Genomic DNA, 22272 nt, shown 5'->3' on the forward strand with positions numbered 1-22272 from the left:
TATTCTTATCAAAATAATATCTCGTATATAAATTCAATATAGTGAGCTAAAGAGAAGAATAAGATTTAGGATCCTAAATTAAAAATATATATATGTATATATCTCGATCACCCATCAAATCATTTGGGAATATAAGGCTGTGTTTGTCACAATTCCCAATAACTACCTTTTAATTATAATTTAAAAATAAAAAAATTATAAATTATAAATTAATATCACAATACCCTAACTTTTACTTAAATTACAAATATACTAAAAAAAAAATTACTTCTAAAAGTTCCTTATCAAAAAAAAGAAAACCCTTAAAAGTTTTGATCTACCCCCAAATTGCTAAAGCAATAAGTTTTTACTTGCGAGAAAGATTCGACTTTGCAGACGAAAGAAATTCCACCAAGAAAATAAGAAAAATTGTAATGGAAAGAACTATCATATTGTGCACAAGATACACAAAGAGATCAAAGTTTCTTATATGATGTGATTCATGGAATCTAAAAGAAAATTAGCATCTGAGTTGCAAGTTTTATGCATCTCACTTGGATCATCGATGAAGTTTTAACAAAATCAAATCTATGATACATTTCTCATTGTAAGTAACAATTGTTGAATGTGGCATCTATTCGAACTTCAGTAGCTTTTTTCTGTGAGAGATCATGCAGAGAAAAGCATTCCTCCTGAGGTGAAAGAAGAAAAAGAAACCATCACAGACGGTTTATTCTCAGTCAAGAAACGAGCAAAGTACCAAAACCATACTTCCTAAATTGTTCCCATTTCATATATACAAGTAAAACAAGTTAGCAGTGACGATTTTGTAATTGATTTTATCGAAGAAAGAGAAGTGATTTCTATATATGTATAACAGTCTCTAAAATGTTCTAAACCAATTCATTTTCAATAGTATGAATCTGAGTTTGAAAACTTTTATTGAAGGCTTTGCACCATTTCATAAGCCATTTACATTGGCCATATACCGTCAAAAATTTAAAACAATAGGGCAACACAATTCAATGGAAACAGGTATTAGACCAACCTCGATGCAGAATTGCAAAATTTGTAACCAGATTTGGAATTGTAACAATTTTGTAACTGTGAAGAGGTTAAGAGAATATCACAATATTTGGAGAATATCATGTTACAAACTTACGAAGACAAGAACCAAATGTCATGTTGCAAACTTTAAAGAATGTCACAATCTTTAGAGAATATCATGTTACAAACTTTAGAGAATATCACAATCTGCAAGTAATCATGGTGCACTGAATATATTTTTTAATATTTGGACCGTTTACCAAACCATATATTATTTTCGTATCACAAAATCAAACATTATTTAAATACAAAACAAAAACCAAATCTTCCCAAATACACTGGAATTATAATAAAAGCTAAAGGTGTATTCTTTTGTATTATTTTTACTATTGATTTTTTTATTCAACCTTTTATTTTCCTCCAAGTATATCACACCCAGCACTCCTATTCCATATAAAACATCACATCCAACAACATTTTTACTTAAATAAATAAATAAATAAGCAAAAAAAAAAAAAAAAAATCTATCACAAAGAATTTACGCAATTATATGTGAAAATAGCATTTCTAAATATACCCTCAATGCCAATTATACACTACTAGCCAGATAATTCCATGTCCTTGATATAAACTATTTCTACAACTTAATTCTTCACATCTCAAAGGTAATTCTACTTTCAACATTTGAGGATATAAATATAATTATGCACAATAAAAATTCATGCCCAAAGGCAGTGACTGATATAGTTCACTTCCGAACATTTAGATAATATATTCAAGAATTCTTAAAGTAATACTTAATGATAGCATATTTATTCATTAATGCAGTCATTAGGATGTGATTAAAACAAAGGAGTTTTCATTAAACAAGTACAACTACCACTTCACTTATAGAGGAAAGCGCATGAAAACAATATGAAGAAAGGTAATACTATTACCTAGAATCCAAGTAACTAGAGTACTAGAATTATGCTGAACATACTAAAGTATGGTATAAATTATAACTACATATGAAATTAAATAATTAATACCAACGATACTTCGTAAATCTACTCAATATAAACCTGAAACAGACTGGACTTGTTTTACTTAAATGAAAAAAGAGATGTGCAGAAACTAAAATCTTCCAACATATGGTACTATAAGGACTATTCTTCCATTTTTTATTGATCCCAACCTTGGCTGCATTACATATATGATGAGCTCAAAATTTCTGCTAATAGTATGGCTCCTTTCTATACGTATGGTTTGACAAGATTTCTAAGAACATCCTGACAGTATAAAGAACAATGGAAATTCCGCTACATAAATCTTCTAAGCTACTTTTTATTCATTTAAATAATAATAATACTACTAAAACTATTATTGAGAGTAAAAATAATATTACCGATAAAGAAAACTATTTAGAGACATAGAGGTAGATACGAGATACAAAAACAACTATATCCATACAAATGAGTCTGCATTTAGTGAAAAAACTGCCAAATTTATAATTTGCACTGCGACGGATATGCTAAAAGGTTATGATGGGGAACATTTTGATACAGAGGCATAATTCAAGAATCCTACCACATGTGATGTGACAGTGGTGATCTGATGATCTCTAATAATTGTTCTAAAGTCTTCACATGTTTCATATCCACGACAGTCAAGAAGAAAGCTGACCAGAAAGGTTTTGATAGTTTGTGCACTTGTTCCAGAATTTATAGACTACGATATTTTTTTATGATGCTTTTTTACAGATGCTTGCATATGCTAATTTTATCAAGGATGCATTTAATAAATAGCGAGCCTTTTCTGAAGAGGTAGTAACAATCCAGTTAGAAGGAACATGTAGTTTTGTTTTCCATAAAGACCTTCCCCAAAAAAATTAGCAATCCTGAAAGCTTTATGATAGTTTGTGAAATAGGAAATTTAACTTCGAAAAAGCCAGTGTGTGGACTAAGGAGCTACCATTATTCTCTTGCCTTATTCATTGTTTAGAAAGTTAGAAATGTACAAATTGAGTCCTTGCAAAACCATTGTGCAATTAGCTGACAAGTTTGTTGAATTATGAAGGGAATCATATTTGACATATTAGTGCAAGTGAATAAATTTGTTTGTCCTGCAGATTTTGTTATCATGAAAATTTACGATGGCTGAGAAACTCCACTTTCTTGGCAGGCTGTTCTTAGCCACAGTTCAAGCAAACATTTGCCAAGGGCAAACTCACTCTAAGGGTTGGCGAGGACCAAATCACATTTCTCATGCAAGATGCCATGTTACAACCTCAGAATCAAAATGAGGATTGCTGCTTTGAATGAAATAATCAACTAGAATTTGAAATTTCACTAGCCTCTGATTTATTCCAAGTGTGAACACACAAATCAGAAGAATCAACTGATGACAAGAAAATGAATAAATGGAAAAGGCAAAACTCATCAATGGCAAAATCAATCCTGAAATAATAACCCCATTTTGTGAACACATTGAAGAAAATCAGATTGGGGAAAGTGAAAACAAGTAAAAGAGAGAACTCAAAAAGCTCCCTAGGAATCTGATATAAGTGTTCTAGAAATTACCAGTTACCGTTGCCAGCTCACTTAACCTAGATCGGGAGGAGCAATTAATTGAAATATTGTGAAGAGATGAGGATTCAATTGCATGGAAGATAGGCGACATGAAGGTAATCAATCCTGCATTTGTATACATAGCATCTAACCGGAGGACAATAAGAAATCATGCAGACAGCTGAAGAGACTCAACAATGACGTCAACAAAGGAGTAGTGAAGAAAGAAGTTTTGAAATTACTTGATGCAGGCTATGGCAAATGGGGGTGGCCAACACAGGTAGTGCAAAAGAAAGGAGAATTTATTGATGAAACCAATGGAAAGGGTGAATTTTTTAGGCTGCAGCTTGTAACTGGATGACGAGTTCCAACACAAATAGTGTTACTGTTATGGAGTCAGGTAAGGTCAAGGTCTATACTAATAGAGAAAGAAGGACCATCTAGGACTGCTCGTGGCACAAGACTGAGGAATTTGTCAATAATTATTATTTCTCTTATTATTTTATTTCATATTTAGTTCTTGAATTATGAGTCTTGGGCTTGGTCTATGAGCCCATCTATACATAGGGTGCATCTAGGTCATATTCGGGAAGGCACTTATTATTTTGGTTTTGATTACAGAGCAAATTGATTTTGCTCTGTGGTTTTATATTTTTATTGATTCGAATAAAGTTATCTTTTTTTATAAACCCTAAGTTATAACAATTTGATTCAACCTGTCATATCGTTACTGACAGAATCATGCCTCTCTAATAAACACAACGATTCGAGCTACTGGAATCAGCCTTTTGGGGAAATACAGGAGTAGGTAAAATCAGATCTGCCATGATTTTTCCGCCAAGCTTGAGACTTTAGAAGCACTGAACACGAATCAGATGGCGTCGTTGCAGCAAGAGTTGCTCGCAACAATTACGGCAGCGGTCGGTAGTGTCAGTGTCAGTGCCACTGCTGATGCTAATACGTCGGTGGGTCAGCTATCGATGCGATTTCCGGCACCCCCAACGTCACCACCCATGAAGTTGCTTCTGCTTGCGTCGGATTCTCTACCATTGGGGGGCCTGACTACCACGAGACTTCGCCACCCCGCTACTCTCAGAAGTCAAACTACCGTTGTTTGATGGGACGGAGCTTATTGGTTGGGTTGCTCTCGCCGAGCAACAGTTTGAACTCCACCAAGTGCAAGAAGAACTCAAGGTGGTGTTAGCGCGCATCGCCATGGAAGGCATAGCGCAGCACTGGTCTCGATGGCAACACTTTCGTCATCCAGTTGCCACTTAGGCGGAGTTTTCCCGAGCCCCAATATTCGTTTTGATGATCGTCGTAGGAAGCCGCTATGAGCACCTTGCCACACTTCGACAAAAAAAGGAAGTTGATCAGTATATCAACGAGTTTATCCAACTAACAACATAGGTTCCAGACTTAACGGATGAGCACTACCTCGGATACTTCATGGGAGATTGCAGCAGAACATCCATAATCGTCTGAGGACGCTAGACCCCAAAGATTTGGATTCAGCTATCCAGATCAGCCGCAGCATTGAGTGGGAATTTAATGTTGGTTTTGCCACAACATATCAACCGCCTGGACAGTCTACGAGTTCCCACCTTAGTGGTGGGGTGCAGACTGGGCCATCCGTAGGTCTCTTTAGTCTTGGGAGTAGCTTCGGGAGCAGTAGACCAGGCAAGGACAGCAGCTCCACAGGCGGGCACCCGGCCGCATCAGACCAGTCCTCCGGGCGAGTCCCTCTCCGGGAACTAAGTCGTGAAGAGTATCGCGAGTGTCAATCTAAGCGACTTTGTTATCGTTACAAGGAGCCTTATGCACCATCGCATAAGTGTATCAGCAAATCCCTTTGAACTTGTGTGGTAAACCCAGACACAAATTGGGTGGCCGAGCTCAAAGAGATGGACAATATCGAGGGATGGACAGAAGATGAGGTGTTGGATCCACTGAGCCCGAGCAGATGGCGGTAGAGGCGAGACAGCAAGTTCATTCCTTAGGTTTTGATATGTTGGCACAGACTAACATAATAGGATTCAACTTGGCTTACTGAGTAGGAATTAAGCATCTAGTTTTTCGACTTCTGCCTTGAGGACAAGATGGTTTTCAAAAGCGATGGAGTTGTTATGGAGTCGGGCAAGGTCAAGGTCTATACTAGAAGAAGAAACGACCATCTAGGACTGATTGGATCTTATTATATGGCCTCAGTTTTGGAAATAATGTCATCTTCCGTTGGAATTGGAATAGAGAGCTTATTGGGCGATTAAATTCTTGTACTTTCGACTTACTACCAGCTTAGAAAAAGCAAACAAGGAAGTGATGGATTCGACTTAATTTTGCTTCCTTGCATATGAGAATGTCAAGTTGTACAGAGAGCGAACAAAGTATTATCACGACAAGATCATTCGCCATAAGGATTACATTGAAGGGTATAAAGTTCTGTTGTCCCACCTTCAAACTGAATGTCCAACCTCCTTGATGATCCTCCCTTAAAGCAAATAAAGGAAACAATGCAAACAAACTTTCTCTGTGTGAGGGGGATTGAGCTTCTCAGTTGTTAATGTTAATATGGATGTTTTCCAGCATTTCTTGTAAACTTCAATGTCAGTTGAATTTCATTCAATTTCCAGGCTAATTTGAAGAATCTTGCACAACCTTTTCTCACTAACAGAAATCTATAAGGCCCTCTCCTTATGCTAGCCCTTGGCTTGATGGTTTCAACTTAAATTTCTTCAAAGCCTCTTGGGATCCTCTCAAATAAGACATGTCAGTTATGCAATGCATTCTTCACTAACAATTTAGGATTTAACAAATTACAAATATAGTACTTAAGTGAATATTCTAGGCACGATAACTTCAACATTGGATTATCCAAGTAGGCATGATCGCTTAAAATATCACATACTGAAAAATACTAACATAGTGCAGATTTTATTAAATTATGCATTTTAAGACAGACTCATTCCCAAAAAGCATTGTCACTACAGTAACTAAGTATCAACAACCATATAAACATGTTAAGACAGGCATAACTGACATTCAAATGCAAAATGTTAGTAACATCTGTTAATCCTCTTGAGCACAAATCTTAGTAAGAGCATAAGTGTTCAATAGATATAGCATGTAGCCGACACAGAAATAAATGTCATCACTAAGAATACAGGATATAGCAATGCTTAAGTAAAACAATTAAAAAATAAATAAATAAAATAAAAACATCTGCACTATATTGTGTAAAAGAAAAAAAAAAAAAAAAAAAAAAAAAAAAAAAAAAAAAAAGCTTCACTACATTGACTATGTACCAGCACTACCGTGTGTATATTAGTAATTCAATAATGTCACCATTAGCAAAATACTTCACTAAGAACACTAGAGATGCATAGAACACATAACAAGTAGTAATAATTAGCAGTTCCAACTGCAATAAAACATTGCAGAGAGAGAGAAATCAAGGATTCAAGAGAGATCAATACCTTCGGAATAGATTTGACGCTTTTCAAGCCACGTGACAGATGCCCATAAAGACAAAATCTTCCACCCAGGAAGTGGCTATCATATAATCAGCAGATACACTGATCTAAAAGCAATTGCCATCACAATTGAAAGGAAGAAACTGGAATTTATCTACCATTATGAACCACTGGACTCCTACTCTTGATCAACTGTAACAATATGAAGTACATATTTAGCGTCCTTATGCTAGTTGAATGAATGAATGTAAAATATTATATTAAATTTCTAAACCAAGATAGGATGTAAAATGTCACTTTGATACTTTTAGTGTAATCATGGTACAAACACATGAAAACGAAGATAAATATATCATGAACTACACAATGTCAAATAACTCCACTCAGAACATGCACCAATTTGACAAGATAGACAACTAATCAAGCATACCTTGTAAAAGTACTTCTTTCGTAATTTCATGGCAATACGTACACATCTTTTGACTCTGATCTTCAAAATATTATCATTAAAAACCTGAAAAGTATATTACAAACATTATTCTACATCAAAGGAAATTTTGATCAACTTTAATTTAATAAACCAGAACTGGATAAAAGATCTGAGTAACCAGAAGCTAACAAGTTCAACCACTTTAACTTCTCACACACAACTGGGGACAGTTTCGCAGGATTATCAATTAAACCCATGCTGATGTACAAGTAAATCTTATAAGGGCATGAGAAGGGTACACATACTATCACAAAACATGCATGAACACAACTGCCTCATGCTTGAAGTACAAACTAGTAACACCGGAAATTGAGGGAATTATGGGTTATATCAGGCTATGATTGATAAGTGATTAAAGCATAAGAGTCCATATATATGAACAAGACTCCTTCAACTATCTCCACGTATTTGATTAAGCAATAGATGAAACTATAAGGATGAAGAGTAACAAGAAGTGATGCTAATCATCCTCGTTGAGAATAAATACTTAATAATCAGGGTAGAATTTAGACATCAAAATTCAAAATTAATTAAGGTAGGAATTTATAGACATCTAAACCTAAAAATTCGTTCCAACATTCTTTACGCAAAAGTGGGACTTCTATCACTAGAACATAAAGACTCGAATAGGCATTATTGCAATGAGATATTCGACATACCTTTATTAGGTCATCAATTGAGTGAGTTTCTCTGACAATTTTCTGACGGTTCATAACAAGAATAGCCGCGACACAAAAAACGGGAAGTTCATCATCACCATTTCTTGTTGACGATAAGAGAGTACGAATCTTAAAATGGTCATTCTTTGTCCAGAAAGTTTTTGTCAATCCACAGAATGGTCTAGCAGAAATGGTTCTGATTCTATTGCTGTCAGAGATGGAGCATCCTACAAAAGCATGTTTTGCTGGAAAGCTACCCTTTGAACCAACAGAATGAGCTTCAATGGTCTCTTCAATAGATTCAGCTTCTGCTTCCTTAGGTAACTGTATAGCCAATACTTCTGGGCAGTTCTCAGCCAGAAGACATGTCAAAGATGCATCAAAATCTGCAGCCCAGATCATCTGCATGAGAAAATACATATGCATAGAATTTTGTTTTAACAAAAGCATAATTCATAAAATTATATATTGGATATATCAAGAGATGCTACACAACTTCACAAGATTAGACATAAGAAGTAAGTCTTGAAACATGATGCATTCAATTTATTAAAAAATAGCAACAAATTTCAGTTGTTGTCAACCAATTATAATACACAATCTTACTTCCAGAACGTCACTGTAAACTTCATTAGCTCTAGCAGAATGTAACTGATCATTTGCAGTTTCTAGATGTTGCACAGTATTTACCGGTGAAATCGTGTAGATCATAAGATTTTTCCAATTCACTTAATTTGTTTTCTCCAAAAATATCTAATTAGACAACTATTTTTTCAATTTTTACATTTCTCTTGAAATTAATTTTACATTCAAAATATCACATCAATATCTATTTATATCACATCAAATAACTATTCATATTCAAACTTTTACCATTAAAAAGTCCAAATCCAAAAATCCAAATTCACAAAGAAACACAACCTTTCTGTTTTTTTTAATTGAGATCAACATCCATTCAATTTGGATTTCATTTGCAAACTCAAAACATGTAACAATGTATTTAATTGAGAATGAGATCAATTAGAAATGAAACGTAGATTATCCAACATCTGTTTATTCCCATCATCCCGCCCTCTGTCTTTTTCCACTTACTGTTTTTCTGCTTCTCTCTAACTTGTTTTCTGTTCTTACCTTGGCTTTTGGATCTATGTAACTCTCTTTCTATTAATAAAATTATATATTACTATCCAAAAAAATAAAATCAAATAAATTTTAAAAAGAAAAAAAAAATGTCGACCTGGCTAATAGGCAAATGGAACGAAGGAGAAGTATTGAAATTATTTATATATATATAATATAATTTTAAAATTAATTACCGTGTATAATCCTAGCATTTAACAAAAGTCACATTTGCATATTATATTAATTGTATTATCCAAATTAAAAATATACATACATATTCCCTAAGTCATAGAAATAAGCTTGTGGGAATGGGGATGCCAAAAGATGATCGATCATTCCCACTACAAAGTTGCAACAAATATTGGGATAAGAATGGAAGCAAAAATCATGATTTAATTCTTGACTAAATCTTAAATGTCAGCTACACACTTAAAATTACATGAGTACAAGACATACAGAAACATAGGTGTTGTGGTAATGGTTTACAAAAGCATTGAATCTGTTCTTTTGGAGTTTGAACTAAGTTCTTTTTACAATGCAACCAGCATGATTCCCTATAAAAAATTCACCATTGCTTCTCACAAAACACCACATTCAAACCAATAACCAAAACTAAAAAACCAAAACCAAACTGTAAAAGAACACAGACATCGATTTTAGATATCTCCAAATTGGCTGTTTTAGAAAATTGTGAATGAAGAGAAATCTGGGTACAAGATTGGTGTTTGCAAAACAGATTAACATAAGGTTAAAGGAAGAATCACATGTTAAAGAAGGGATCCAGGGCTCTATCTCAAAACCAATTGATAATAAGAGGAGACTCCCAACATTTTCCTCTGTGGGATATTATTTAATACTCCCCCTAGATCCATACCAATAAGGGCATATGGTTCTAATACCATTTTAAATGATCATTTTACCTAAAAATTTAAAAAGATAAGCATCATTTATTTATACGGAAGTCAACTAACATGTGAATGAGGACGAAGAGGAGGCGGTGGGACTCGAACACTGGACGTCCCAGCTCCGATACCATATTAAAGAAGGTATGCAGGTTTCCATCTCAAAACCAACTGGTAATAAAAAGAGTTTCCCTTCACCCTTGTAAACAAGGTGGAACTCCCAACATTTTCCTATGTGGGACAACATTTAACAATAAAGTTGCTTTAATCTTTTTAAGAATAAATGCAATAGCTGGTAATTATTCACGATTATATTATATTATTAGAGTGGTAATAAATAAATTTATAATTGTTATGCATGTAAGTATAATTTTCAAATAGAGATACTAATTAGATTAGGATCTGGTCAATAATAAGTTTAAGATAATCATATTCGTATAACGAAGAAATGGAAAGACACGTTTTAGAGTAGGTTTTTGTGAACACGTGTTTAGTTAATGAAATGTAGCTAAGATCAATAAATAACAAGAAAAAAAAAATGAAAATATGTTCACAAACACACCTCCCACATACAAAGGGCTTCGCTGAAAGTTAGTTCCCGTCGAAAGAGCACCAGCAGCATGCGAAAAGCAAAGTGAAGACTTTCAGCACCTATAAGAGATAGATGAGAAAACATCTCTCTGTCTGTAAGTTCTAATATATGCCATAAAGCTTGCAACTGCTTCATTACACCAGTTGGTCCTTCCATCTTAAAGTTCTCCCGCTGAGGAATAATGTTTTACATGTTTAAACAAAGAGAACTGCAGAATAACAAATTACAAAAAGAAGACGTCAAGTAAATTTTGGAACACACATACCATTCTTCTTAAAAGCATCTCAAAGCACCAGAATGCATCAGCATTATCATCAAAAAGGACAACAAAGGGAGATAACAAATCACTCATGCCTGCAGTTATGAAGAATCTGAACTTAGACCGAATCACTTATCTTTCATAAAAGAGATTTTTAAAAAAATTAAACAAAAGTAAAAAAGTAGAACCTTGGCAATATCCTGTTCCTGGATCAACCCAGGCGTAGACAGCAAGAATATCTGACATCCTGGCCAAATTTTTGGTGTCCTCATAAAACTCAAGATGGCTATCTGTTCTTACTACATCAACAACTTAAAAAATAAAATAATCACACTTTTAGAGTGTAGAATTGCGGATCTGTTAACTAATGAAAGAGTATAATGCAAGTTTTATTTACCTATTCGGTGTAGTGTCCAAAGCCATTCAGATACTCTGTCTTCACTGACAATTCCTCCTTGAGAAGCAGTCATAAGTTTCGGTGGTGTTTCTGGTCCATCAGATATTTTAAGCCCGCTAAGCATTTCTGCTTCATACTCCAAATTTTGTGACCGAGTCTCATGCAAATCACAGTGAGTAATTTCACTTTTAGAGTCGGCATATTGTGAGACTTCATTAGATGGAAAGATACTAGATTCCGCTATAAGATCAGCATTATTGTTAATCCGAAAACTATGCATGTGCTCATCTTTATATCCCAAATTATGGTGTGCTGAGCATTTCTTCTCATGTAACTTAACTATGTCCCTATCTTTGTTACTGTCATCAAATAAATCCGTAACAAGTAAATCATGAAAATCCAAGAAACTTTCAGCGGCAACATCCAACTTGTGTGTGCCATGAGCATCTGCCAAACTACCATTGCATGGCTCAGAAGGTAGAGGACCAGAAGAATCATATGCTCCTCCCATCGTACTTTCCCGTACAGTTACAAGGTCAGAAAAATCACTATATCTTTGTTCTTGATTTATATAAGATGTATCGGCACATTTTCTATTCACAACTCCGTTATCATCTATTTCTTTACATGCTTCTGATTTCTGTCCACTTTGGACTTCTGAGGGTCTTGTTCCATCGTCTTTGGAGCTCATCCTCATGTCCATGACTTTAGACCCAACAAAGGCTAGAGAACCAGTACCTATGCTAGGGTGCATCAGTTGACATTGCTTTACAAGGTCTCTATACCGTTCCCTGTAAAGCTATTTGCAGTTAATCAACTAGCAGGACTAGAAGATACAGGATGGCATCCCATAATAGCGTCTAAAATTAAGAAATTTCAAGATTCATTGTTTGTAAAGAAAAATACAGTATAAATAATGGCTGCCAACAAAGGAAAACAGAGAACAAAGTTTCAGCCAAACAGATAGCAGAGAAATATCTTATTGGGGTCAAGGGCAACTGAATCATTTAAACATATCACAGATGAACTGGGATAGAGATTGGAAACAAAAAATCAGTAAGTCAAGAGATATACCAATGTTTAGGTGTTACTTTACCCTCCAAAAAGTTAGTACATAACATCTTTATATACATAATCCACAACTTCCCATGGCCAATATATTGTACCTCAGCCAACTAATAATTTTCATTTAGTCTGCAATATTTAAACCATATTCACATCCGTGTTTTCATTATTTTAATATCAACAAATAAAATAAAAAGTTCATTAATTTTCTTTGCAAGACATGAAAGTTCTTGTAAAGATAAATACTGTGATCAACATTATCAAGATTAATAGTCTGAATCAATGATAATAGCACTTTCATTTAAAGTCATCTGTAGCAGAGATACAAAACAATCATTAGGAAGTACTTGAATTAAAGAAGCAAGTAGAATAATTGCACCTTCTAGCTGTCCTTAATTGCCTCCGATATTCAGAAGTGCTACTCAAAGAATAACAACCCAAAAGAAATTCCCAAACTTCAGGTCTTATGGATGGATCCACACCCTGCCAAACAATAATGGAACTTAAGCAAACAAAATATTAGATTTTCACATGTAGAATGCTAGGATAGGAAATTGTCAAAACCTGTCCCATGTTTTCTGAGGATACACAAAGAATTTACTGAGGCGTGAAAAACAGATACACAACTCAGGACACCAAAACACAAATCTAAAAGAGCAGTATCAACTACATAGAAAAAATCTCCCACCCCATGAATTACATTCAAAACAACATTCTAGTTAAATACTTAAAAGGAAGAGCAGTAATGGCATAAGCAACGGTTGCTTCAGTTATAGATGAGTTCCCCACATTCAATTTTCATTTGGCGTCAGATTAAGGGGATGACAAAGGTTTGCATGTCCTGCATCGGATATATATTTTGCTAAAACCATGGCCAAATCAAAACCTGCTCACCTCTATTAAAACTTCTAGCAAAGTTCTACTAAAAAATAATAAAAATAATAATAAAAAAAATGATAAAAAAAAAAAAAAAAATCCAGGATCTCCCTTAAATGCTTGCGTGTTTTGAGTATCGGTATTGGCTTTATACACAGATAATGTTGTCAGGTCAATGGGCATAATGCAACATTCCAAGCTCCAACTGCTTTTTTCATACCACTTTTACATATTTAGGTGAGAAATAATACTACAAGGTATTTTTCAACTTTCATTGAAGGCTATCCATTATCAGAGTCTTGAAAATGGAACAATCAAACTTATTTAATTTCACTGGGTTCACAATTATGAAGTATTCCTTAGTAAATGTTAGGATAAAATATACAATTTTTTACATTCCAAACCCTACCTTAAATGTCTTATGTAAAGAAAGGGATGAAGAGAAAATGTAAAGCACAAAAAGAATTGTCGAGAGTCTCTCGGCACTAGGAAATCTTTGGTGGAATTGGCCTTATGTCAATTCTAGTACTAAATCAAGCTCTCCTTGTTCATTGGTGTGGCACTTTCAGGATTCGAGTGTCCTCTGAAAGAAGGATGGATGTGGAAAATATAAAGCTGAAATCGATTCTATCTAGCCCTTCAAAAAATTGATCAATGCTGATCTAGTGCTTGTGCTTAGACACAACAAAGTTCATCTTTGTGTCAGAAGATAAATGGGTTGGCAAAGAACTTTCAATTATGGGCCAGAAATGAAAGTAAATCAATTTATGGGAAAAATCTTGGGCTTCTCTTTACAGAATATTAAAAGTGGATTTCGGCATGTTTTTGCACTCAACTGTTTCAAACAAGGTCTAGTTTACAACTTTGGGAAAAGGTGGGATCTGGAATTGCGATATCAAGCTGTGTCCTCAACCGTTTGAATGGGAAAAGGATATGTAAATAAACTTATAGAGTCTTTCAACCCGAATTATATTACTCAGAACCTGACATAGTAATTTGAAGACCAACATTGAACAGGATCCTTTTTTCTTTTTTTTTCTGTCTCTCTTGCTGCGAGCAAATGGGTTTAGCAAAGTTAATAATTTGACACCATGTCCTTTTATTTGGAAGAGAAATCCTTCACATGGAATAAATATTAGGATTAACTCTCACACACGCACACAAACAAGAAAGTAGAACACAAAGGATTACGTGGTCCGGCTGATAAAGGTTATCGACCTACGTCCACGGGGGCAACCAAGAAGCTTTTCTTATTACTGTAATATGAGGCGGCTATATTTTCACAAGTACAAGAGGGGGAATTTATAAACTAGGTTTAGGGTCAATAACAATTGGGCTCAAACTCTTAAGCCCATTAAGGTTAAATACCTAAAGAAGCCTACACTTAACAATCTCCCACTTGAAGGCTTCGAAACATCTGCGCTCTATTGTACTTCCGTAAAATCCTCAACTTCACTTGATTGTCCCGGTCTTCTCATCATTTCTCATGAAGACCAGCTGAAGTCATGCATAACTTCAGCTTGTCCAGCGTCACAGTCTTTGTGAACATATCTGCTGGATTCATAGCACTTGAGATGTTTTTCAACTTCATCGTCCCTTCACTTATCAATCCTCTGATAAAGTGATATCGCATCCCAATATGCTTCATTTTTCCATGATAGACCGGGTTCGTGACAAGTTTTGCTGCACTTTCATTGTCACAGTGTAGTGAATAATCCGTCTGCCTTTTATCCAACTCCAGGAGAAAGTTCTTTAGCCAAACTAACTCTTTGCTGGCCTCAACAACTTCCATATACTCAGTTTCTGTTGTCGAAAGCGCCACACTTTTCTGAAGTTTAGACACCCAGCTAACTGCAGTTCCTCCCACCGTGAAGATGTACCCTGTAGTGCTCTTAAATGTCTCTTTGCATCCAACCAGATCAGCAGCTGAATACCCTCTGAGAATCGCATCTTTGCCTCTGACACATAACTTCATCTTGAAGTACCCTTTAAAAATACCTTAGTATCCACTTGACGGCTTCCCAATGTTCTCTCCCCGGATTTGACATGTAGCGACTAACAACCCCGACTGCATGAGCAATGTCTGGTCTCGTGCACACCATCGCATACATGAGGCTACCAACTACAGATGCATAAGGGACTTTAGCCATATCTGCCTTTTCTTTGTCTGTTCTCGGAGACTGATCTTTTGTAAGCTTGAAGTGGCTTCCCAAAGGTGTGTTTCTCGGCTTAGTCTTCTCACTATTCATGTTGAACTTCTGTAACACTTTCCCGATATAATTCTCCTGAGATAGTGTCAAAGTGCCATCCTTGTTTCTGATTATACTCATCTCAAGTATCTGTTTGGCTGGACCTAAGTCTTTCATCTCGAATGCCTCAGACATTTGTTGCTTTTAACTTATTGATTTTTGTCATATCTGCAGCGGCTATCAATATATCATCCACGTAGAGAAGTAGAATGATGTAGGAATCCTTAAACTTCTTCATATAGCAGCAATGGTCCATTTCGCATCTCTTGCACCCCATTTTCACCATGAAGTTGTCGATCTTCAAGTTCCATTGCCTGGGGGCTTGTTTTAGACCATATAAGTTGTTCTTCAGCTTGCAGACCCAATTCTCCTTACCAGCAACCTGGAACCCCTTAGGTTGTACCATGTAAATATTCTCATCGAGATCACCATGTAGAAATGTTGTCTTAACATCCAGTTGCTCTAGATGTAAGCCCTCTGAAGCTACAATACTGAAAACCAATCTGATAATGGTCATCCTTACTAGTGGAGAGAAGATTTCAGTGTAGTCTACTCTTTTTTTTCCGTTGAAATCCTTTAACCACTAAGCGAGCTTTGTACCTTTTCGACCCATCTGGTTCATCCTTGATTTTGAATACCCGTTTATTTTGAAGTGCCTCATTGTCAGAAGAAAGTTTAGTCAAAATCCATGTCTTGTTTTTGTGCAAGGAACTCGTCTCTTCTTTCATGACCTGCTCCACTTAATCGAATCATTCTGCTTAACTGTTTCATGATAATTTTCTAGTTCACCATTTTCAGTCAGAAGGAGATAGTTTACACTAGGATCATATCTCGCTGGATAATTTTCTAGTTCACCATTTTCAGTCAGAAGGAGATAGTTTACACTAGGATCATATCTCGCTGGAGGTTTGGTAACTCTAATGGATCTCCTGACCCATTGGGACTTGGTTGGTTGCGGCTGCATTGGTGAATGAGGTCCTTCCTCCTCCAAAATCTCACTGTCAACAAAGCCCCCTTGATTGCCTTTAAACTCGTCAGTACTGGATTCATTCTCCTGACTCCCACTGTCTTGAGAACCCACTGACTCTCTGGTTCCGATAACATCACTGTCGAACTCAACCTGTTCTTTCGCAACTTTTGGACTTTCTGTGCTTCTGTTTTTGAAAAGTTCAGCCTCATTGAATGTGGCATACTTGCTTCTGACAACCTTTTTACTTTCAAAGTCCCATAGCCGATAGCCCATCTTGTCTCCTCCGTATCCGATGAAGGTGTATTTTCTGGCCTTGGCATCAAACTTGTCACCATCTCTTGTCAGATCATAGGCACTGCATCCGAACACTCTCAAGTGTTCATACTTTACTGTTTCTCTTTTCCACTCTTCTTTGGGTATCTTGAAACCCAATGGCACTGATGGTCCTCGGTTGATAAGATAGGCAGCAGTGTTAACTGCATCGGCCCAGAACGCCTTTGGAAGTCCAACATTCAATCTCATGCTTCTGGCCCTCTCATTCAGTGTTCTATTCATCCTTTCTGCCACTTTGTTCTGCTGAGGAGTGTCTGGGACAGTTTTGATCATCCGGATCCCGTATTCAGCACAATACTCGGTGAACTCTGTGCTGATGTATTCACCTCCATTATCCGATTTCAAGCACTTCACCTTCAAGTTATTTTCTAATTCAACAACAGTCTTCCATTTCTTGAAAGTATTGAAAACTTCATACTTGTTTTTTAAAAAATAGACCCGTACCTTTCGTGTTGAATCATCAATGAACGTTACATATTAGTTTGATCCGCCAAAGGAAAAGACTGGTGTTGGTCCATAGACATCAGAGTGAACTAATTCCAACTTTTGAGCTTTCCGTGTCTGCCCTGTCTTTGCAAAAGAAACTTTCTTTTTCTTGCCAAGCACACAGGGCTCACAAAACTCGGAATCCACCCTCTTTAGATCTGGAAGTTTTCCTCTTGCGACACACATCTTCGTTCTTTTTATGCTAATGTGGCCAAGTCGTTGGTGCCACAAAACAGATAGACTTTGCTTGTTGGTTACTGCATTCGCTTCATTTTCAGAGACATCGGCCATGTATAGAGTACCTCTCTTCTTGCCTCTGGCAATTATGAGATTGCCTTTGACGATTCTCCATTGCCCTCCTCCAAACGTGACGTTATATCCCTGATCATCCAGCTGCCCAATGGAGATGAGCATTTTCTTAAGATTAGGGATTACCCTAACGTCCTTCAACGTCCAGATCGTGTCCGAAGGAGTCTTTAGATCTATGTCACCCATCCCTGTGATGTCAAGAAAGTCGTTATTAGCCAAACGAACTTTACCAAAGTTACCTGTCCGTAGATTCTTCATCGTCTTCGTGCTAAAAGTAGCATGGAATGATGCACCATAATCCATAATCCACGACTCAATTGAATTCTCAACACAGCAAATGAGTGCATCGTCTGAGTTGTCTACAGTGGCATTCACCTCATTTTGCTCTGACGGTTTTGAGCAGTGATTTCTAAAGTGCCCATACTCTTTACAATTCCAGCATTGAATGTCCTTCATTGGCTTTGACTGACCCCTCTTTCTGGAATTTGATCGTCCTCTGCCATTTCCCTTTTCTTTCTTTCTTTCTGCCTCTTTTTTCCATGCTTAACAGGACGCTTGAAGTTTCACCTGAGTTTCGCCTTCATATATCCTCTCCAATGATCAAGTCACGAATGCCGTCAAAAGTGAGTTTAGAATTTCCTGCTGAACTACTAACCGCTGTGACTGTTCCTGACCAACTTTCAGGTAATTAGGATAACAAGAGCAAAGCCTGAACTTCATCATCAAACTTAATATTCACCGACAACAACCGGGATATTATATTATTGAATTCGTTTATATGCGATGTAACAGACACACCTTCTTTCATTCTCGTATTCATAAATTGTCTTATCAAAAATACCTTGTTGGAAGCAGATGGCTTCTCGTACATGTTTGTCAACATCTTCATCAGCCCATATGCGGTAGTCTCCTTCAGAATGGTGAGTCCAACGTTTTTTGCTAGCGTAGATTTGATAGCTGACAGGGTTTTCTTGTTAAGGATTGTCCATTCATCATCGCTTATCTTCTCAGGTTGTCTTCCGGTCAAAAGCAAATCCAGATCCTTCTGGCAAAGCAAATCCTCGACTTACACCTTCCACCAACCAAAATCTTTTCCGTCGAACTTATCAATCTTGATCTTTCCGTCCTCAGATATGATTTAATCATGCAAATACAAATTCTGCAATTTGCGAGATGCGTCTGATCAGATTTGCAGCGTGCTGTCGGCGATCAGGGCTGCCAAGTAGACTGTGCGACGCTCTTCCGGGATCTGACGCGCTGACGGGACTGACGGATCTGACCCGTCTGACGTGTCTTGCTGTCCTACTCTGATTGTGGTCTGTTCTGCTGTTCTTGAACAAGTGTGACTCGTGTGAAGAACCTCGCTCTGAACCACTTTATAGGATTAACTCTTACACACGCACACAAACAAGAAAATAGAACACAAAGGATTACGTGGTTCGTTCGGCCGATAAAGGTTATTGACCTATATCCACGAGAGCAACCAAGAAGCTTTTCTTATTACTGTAATATGAAGCGGCTATATTTTTACAAGTACAAGTGGGGGTATTTATAGACTAGGTTAAAAGTTAATAACAATTGGGCCCAAACTCTTAAGCCCATTAGGGTTAAATACCTAAAGAAGCCTACACTTAACAATAAACACTTCCATTTGGAAGTTGTTGGGCAGGGACTTATTGGTCACGGAAGTTCTACAATCTCAAGGTCAAGGATACATAGTTCGCATATTCTTTCCCCTATCCATCATCTTCAGCCATTATAGTCTCCTCAGTGCATATTTTGACCTACTTCATAACCAATGGGAGATATCAAGGGCATGCTTCCCTTCAAGTGAAAACCTTATTCATCAATTGATGCCACTTATCTCGAGTGCAAAGCCAGGAATAGTGAAGTTTTTTATGTGTGGCAATAATGCTCTTATCTTGAGATTTCCCCTCTCAGGATCTAAACCAATCTGACTAGACTGGTGTATTTGGACTAGTGTATGGGCCCAATTATTGGGGTATCAATCATTAGTTTATTCTATAACTTCTTATTACCAAGTATCCCACCATCTAACTACGTTACACACACCATTGTCCTACCATAAGCTTCAACAAAGCAGTTTATGTAACTTGAATTCAGGCTTTTGGATCATGCAGCAGCCCAATACTCAGAACAAACGTACAAAATAAAATAATTAGCTGCTTGAGAGGAAAGTCACTACTTTGATTTTTAACCATTTGTGATTTAAAGTTATGAAACCAATTACACACATAAGGATATTACTGTATGTCTGTGCCATTAATTTTTGTCCTGCATACTTTACTATTTAAGAAAAATTATCCACATTGTGCTAATGACAGCCTATCTAATTAGTCATACAAAAATTTAAGCATACATAAATGTCATACAAACCACCTGAACATTTCTTAGTATACGCATGTGAAAGACAACCACTAAACTTTGACTTAAGGACAGAAAAACATAAGTGAAACAGTAGCAACCTTAAGATATTATATAGGACAGCATTGATTGAAAGAATTAACAGAAAGATAGCAGAAAGTTAATGATATGAACAGGATAATGAATTCAAACTCCGCAAAAATTATAGCATGAAAACAAAAAAAAAAAAACAAAACCAAAGATGGAATTCTGTTATAAGATCACTCACCCCAAGAATAATCAATTTCAACACTTTATGAAAACCATAAATCTTTCCTTCACTGTCAAAGGTTGCCTGCCACTTGTCTGGCTTGAGCATTTTGTTGATCTAAGAATTTAAAAATCAAAGAAAAGTCTCACATAGATATTCATTGAATAATAAAACAATAATAATCTTCTCGGAAATAAGCAACACTGAAGTAGAATAACAAAGACTATATACCAACATTTTATTTGCATAATGAAGCAGAACATTATTTGCCAATTGTACATTATTAGTTTTCTTCCGAGCATTACAAACTGGCTTAATATTTAGGCAGGAATTAACATTCAGAAGTAGAAATGACATAAACGGACACCATTTTCCTACGATCACTACAACTATGAGAAACCATCTATACACTCAAAATAAAATTTGGTACAAAAAATTACATACTCAGTCTCATGGATACATATAGAATTATGTGGAAAGCCTTCTTAGATGGAAGTAACAGTATTATGGTCATACATAACTAGTAATTACAGCTAATTGTTTAAGAGATCATGATCACATAATTCGGGGCCGATACATTAGATAAAGCCAAGAGTTTTAATCAGTAAATCAAAGAGAAAGACTTTATTAGTGCGGTTTTCTTTGAAAGAGCTACATTTTATCCTGTATTCCATAAAAGCCATTACAACACCACCAGAATATCATGTTACCCCACAACCAGATGTCCATAAGACATACAAAACAATTCCTCCCTTCAGAAAAAATATAAAAATAAACCCTCAGAATTTAACAATTGACATCGTAAAATATTAATGAATCAGTCCTCCCATTTGAAATGGGACAACCTCAACCTGAGTACATTACTGATAAGATCTCATTGCTTAATATAGATAGGTTTCATGCCACATTATAGGTGGGAAAGAGCAACAGAAATGGTCAGCAGATTCTTACTGCAGACACAACCTTCATAGGTGATTGATGAAGACATGGCTCTCCAATATCGCGAACAATCGAACTCACTTTGTGGAAATTAACTGGGCCTCCCTTCACACATTTCCATTGCTTCTCAGCTCCGTCAAAAGACATCACCAAAAATGTTACTCCCGTTCTATATAGTCCTCAACTACTGACCCTATCGGTTCCTGTGAACAGTCTCAAACATCAAAACTCCATCAATAACTTCATAGAATTACACGAAACACGCAAAATCTCCTTAAAAAGCACACTCAATACATAAACAGAGCTATTAATCGCAAGATATTCAGTCACATTGAAAAAAGTAAAACAAATTGCTTCCGATCAGGCCCGTATCTCAACTAGTTGCGACTGGAAAATCAGATCTATTTTAGACAGACAAGACGAAAGAAGAAAGCAATCAGCCCGCAATTCCATGAGCATTATCAACAAACATTCCTAGACCCGTCAAATTTTGCAGTTTACCGATTCAACGAAATTAAAGCAATCTAACAAACAAACAAACAAAAAGAGCACTCAACGTGAACTTCAATCGTGCAAGCGCAAGCAAATGAAGAGCAGTAATAGGAAGAAGGAGAAGAAATTGAGATAAATTCACCTGAAAAGCAAAATGGGAACCCGAAAATACCTCTGACGAGCAGAGATCGCAGAAGAGATTGATCTAAGGCGCCATTTATATTATAGGTGTTTTATTTATTTTGCTTTTTTTTTTTCCTTACTAATTATAACGAAAAATATTATAATAATAAAAATAAAGGTGGTTATTATGGATATGTGTGTTGTTTACATAAGTTTTATATGATATTTTTAAAAATATAAAAAAAATAAAGAAATGAATCTTTCAATATTAGAATATTTTATATGCTTTTTTTTTTCTGTATTTTGAAGATTATTTTAAAAAATATACT

The 22272-nt window shown here is 36.0% G+C and overlaps 1 protein-coding gene across 4 annotated transcripts; it reads right to left on the bottom strand.

Annotated features, from left to right (window-relative positions):
* Positions 1–385: 385 nt before the first annotated feature.
* Positions 386–22042, bottom strand: LOC127253019 (uncharacterized). 4 transcript variants are annotated; one of them, XM_051277417.1, is made up of 13 exons: positions 21963–22042; positions 21341–21531; positions 20408–20506; positions 12911–13014; positions 11467–12257; positions 11258–11380; positions 11076–11164; positions 10781–10981; positions 8195–8596; positions 7476–7559; positions 7049–7237; positions 1028–1083; positions 386–671 (listed from the first exon to the last, which is right to left on the bottom strand). In XM_051277417.1, exons 2-11 carry the CDS (start codon positions 21473–21475, stop codon positions 7196–7198), a joined length of 2070 nt encoding a protein of 689 aa, XP_051133374.1. In that variant the 5' UTR covers positions 21476–21531; positions 21963–22042; the 3' UTR covers positions 386–671; positions 1028–1083; positions 7049–7195. The 4 variants fall into 4 exon arrangements, with proteins under 4 accessions (XP_051133374.1, XP_051133376.1, XP_051133377.1 ...); XM_051277419.1 differs by lacking the exon at positions 1028–1083 and having other exon boundaries at positions 21353–21531; XM_051277420.1 differs by lacking the exon at positions 1028–1083 and having other exon boundaries at positions 11258–11368.
* Positions 22043–22272: the final 230 nt, after the last annotated feature.

This window comes from Andrographis paniculata, unplaced genomic scaffold (genome assembly GCF_009805555.1).
Source record: "Andrographis paniculata isolate CXL003 unplaced genomic scaffold, ASM980555v1 Contig49END, whole genome shotgun sequence".
Lineage (NCBI taxonomy): Eukaryota > Viridiplantae > Streptophyta > Magnoliopsida > Lamiales > Acanthaceae > Andrographis > Andrographis paniculata.

Excerpts from the sequence above, each read along its gene's own strand:
- LOC127253019 (XM_051277416.1), bottom strand. The coding sequence starts at position 21,475 with ATGTCTTTTGACGGAGCTGAGAAGCAATGGAAATGTGTGAAGGGAGGC. Across the intron at positions 7,560-8,194 it reads CAATTGATGACCTAATAAAG|GTTTTTAATGATAATATTTT; the intron begins GTATGTCGAATA and ends TATACTTTTCAG. Across the intron at positions 7,238-7,475 it reads GAAAGAAGTACTTTTACAAG|TTGATCAAGAGTAGGAGTCC; the intron begins GTATGCTTGATT and ends ATATTGTTACAG.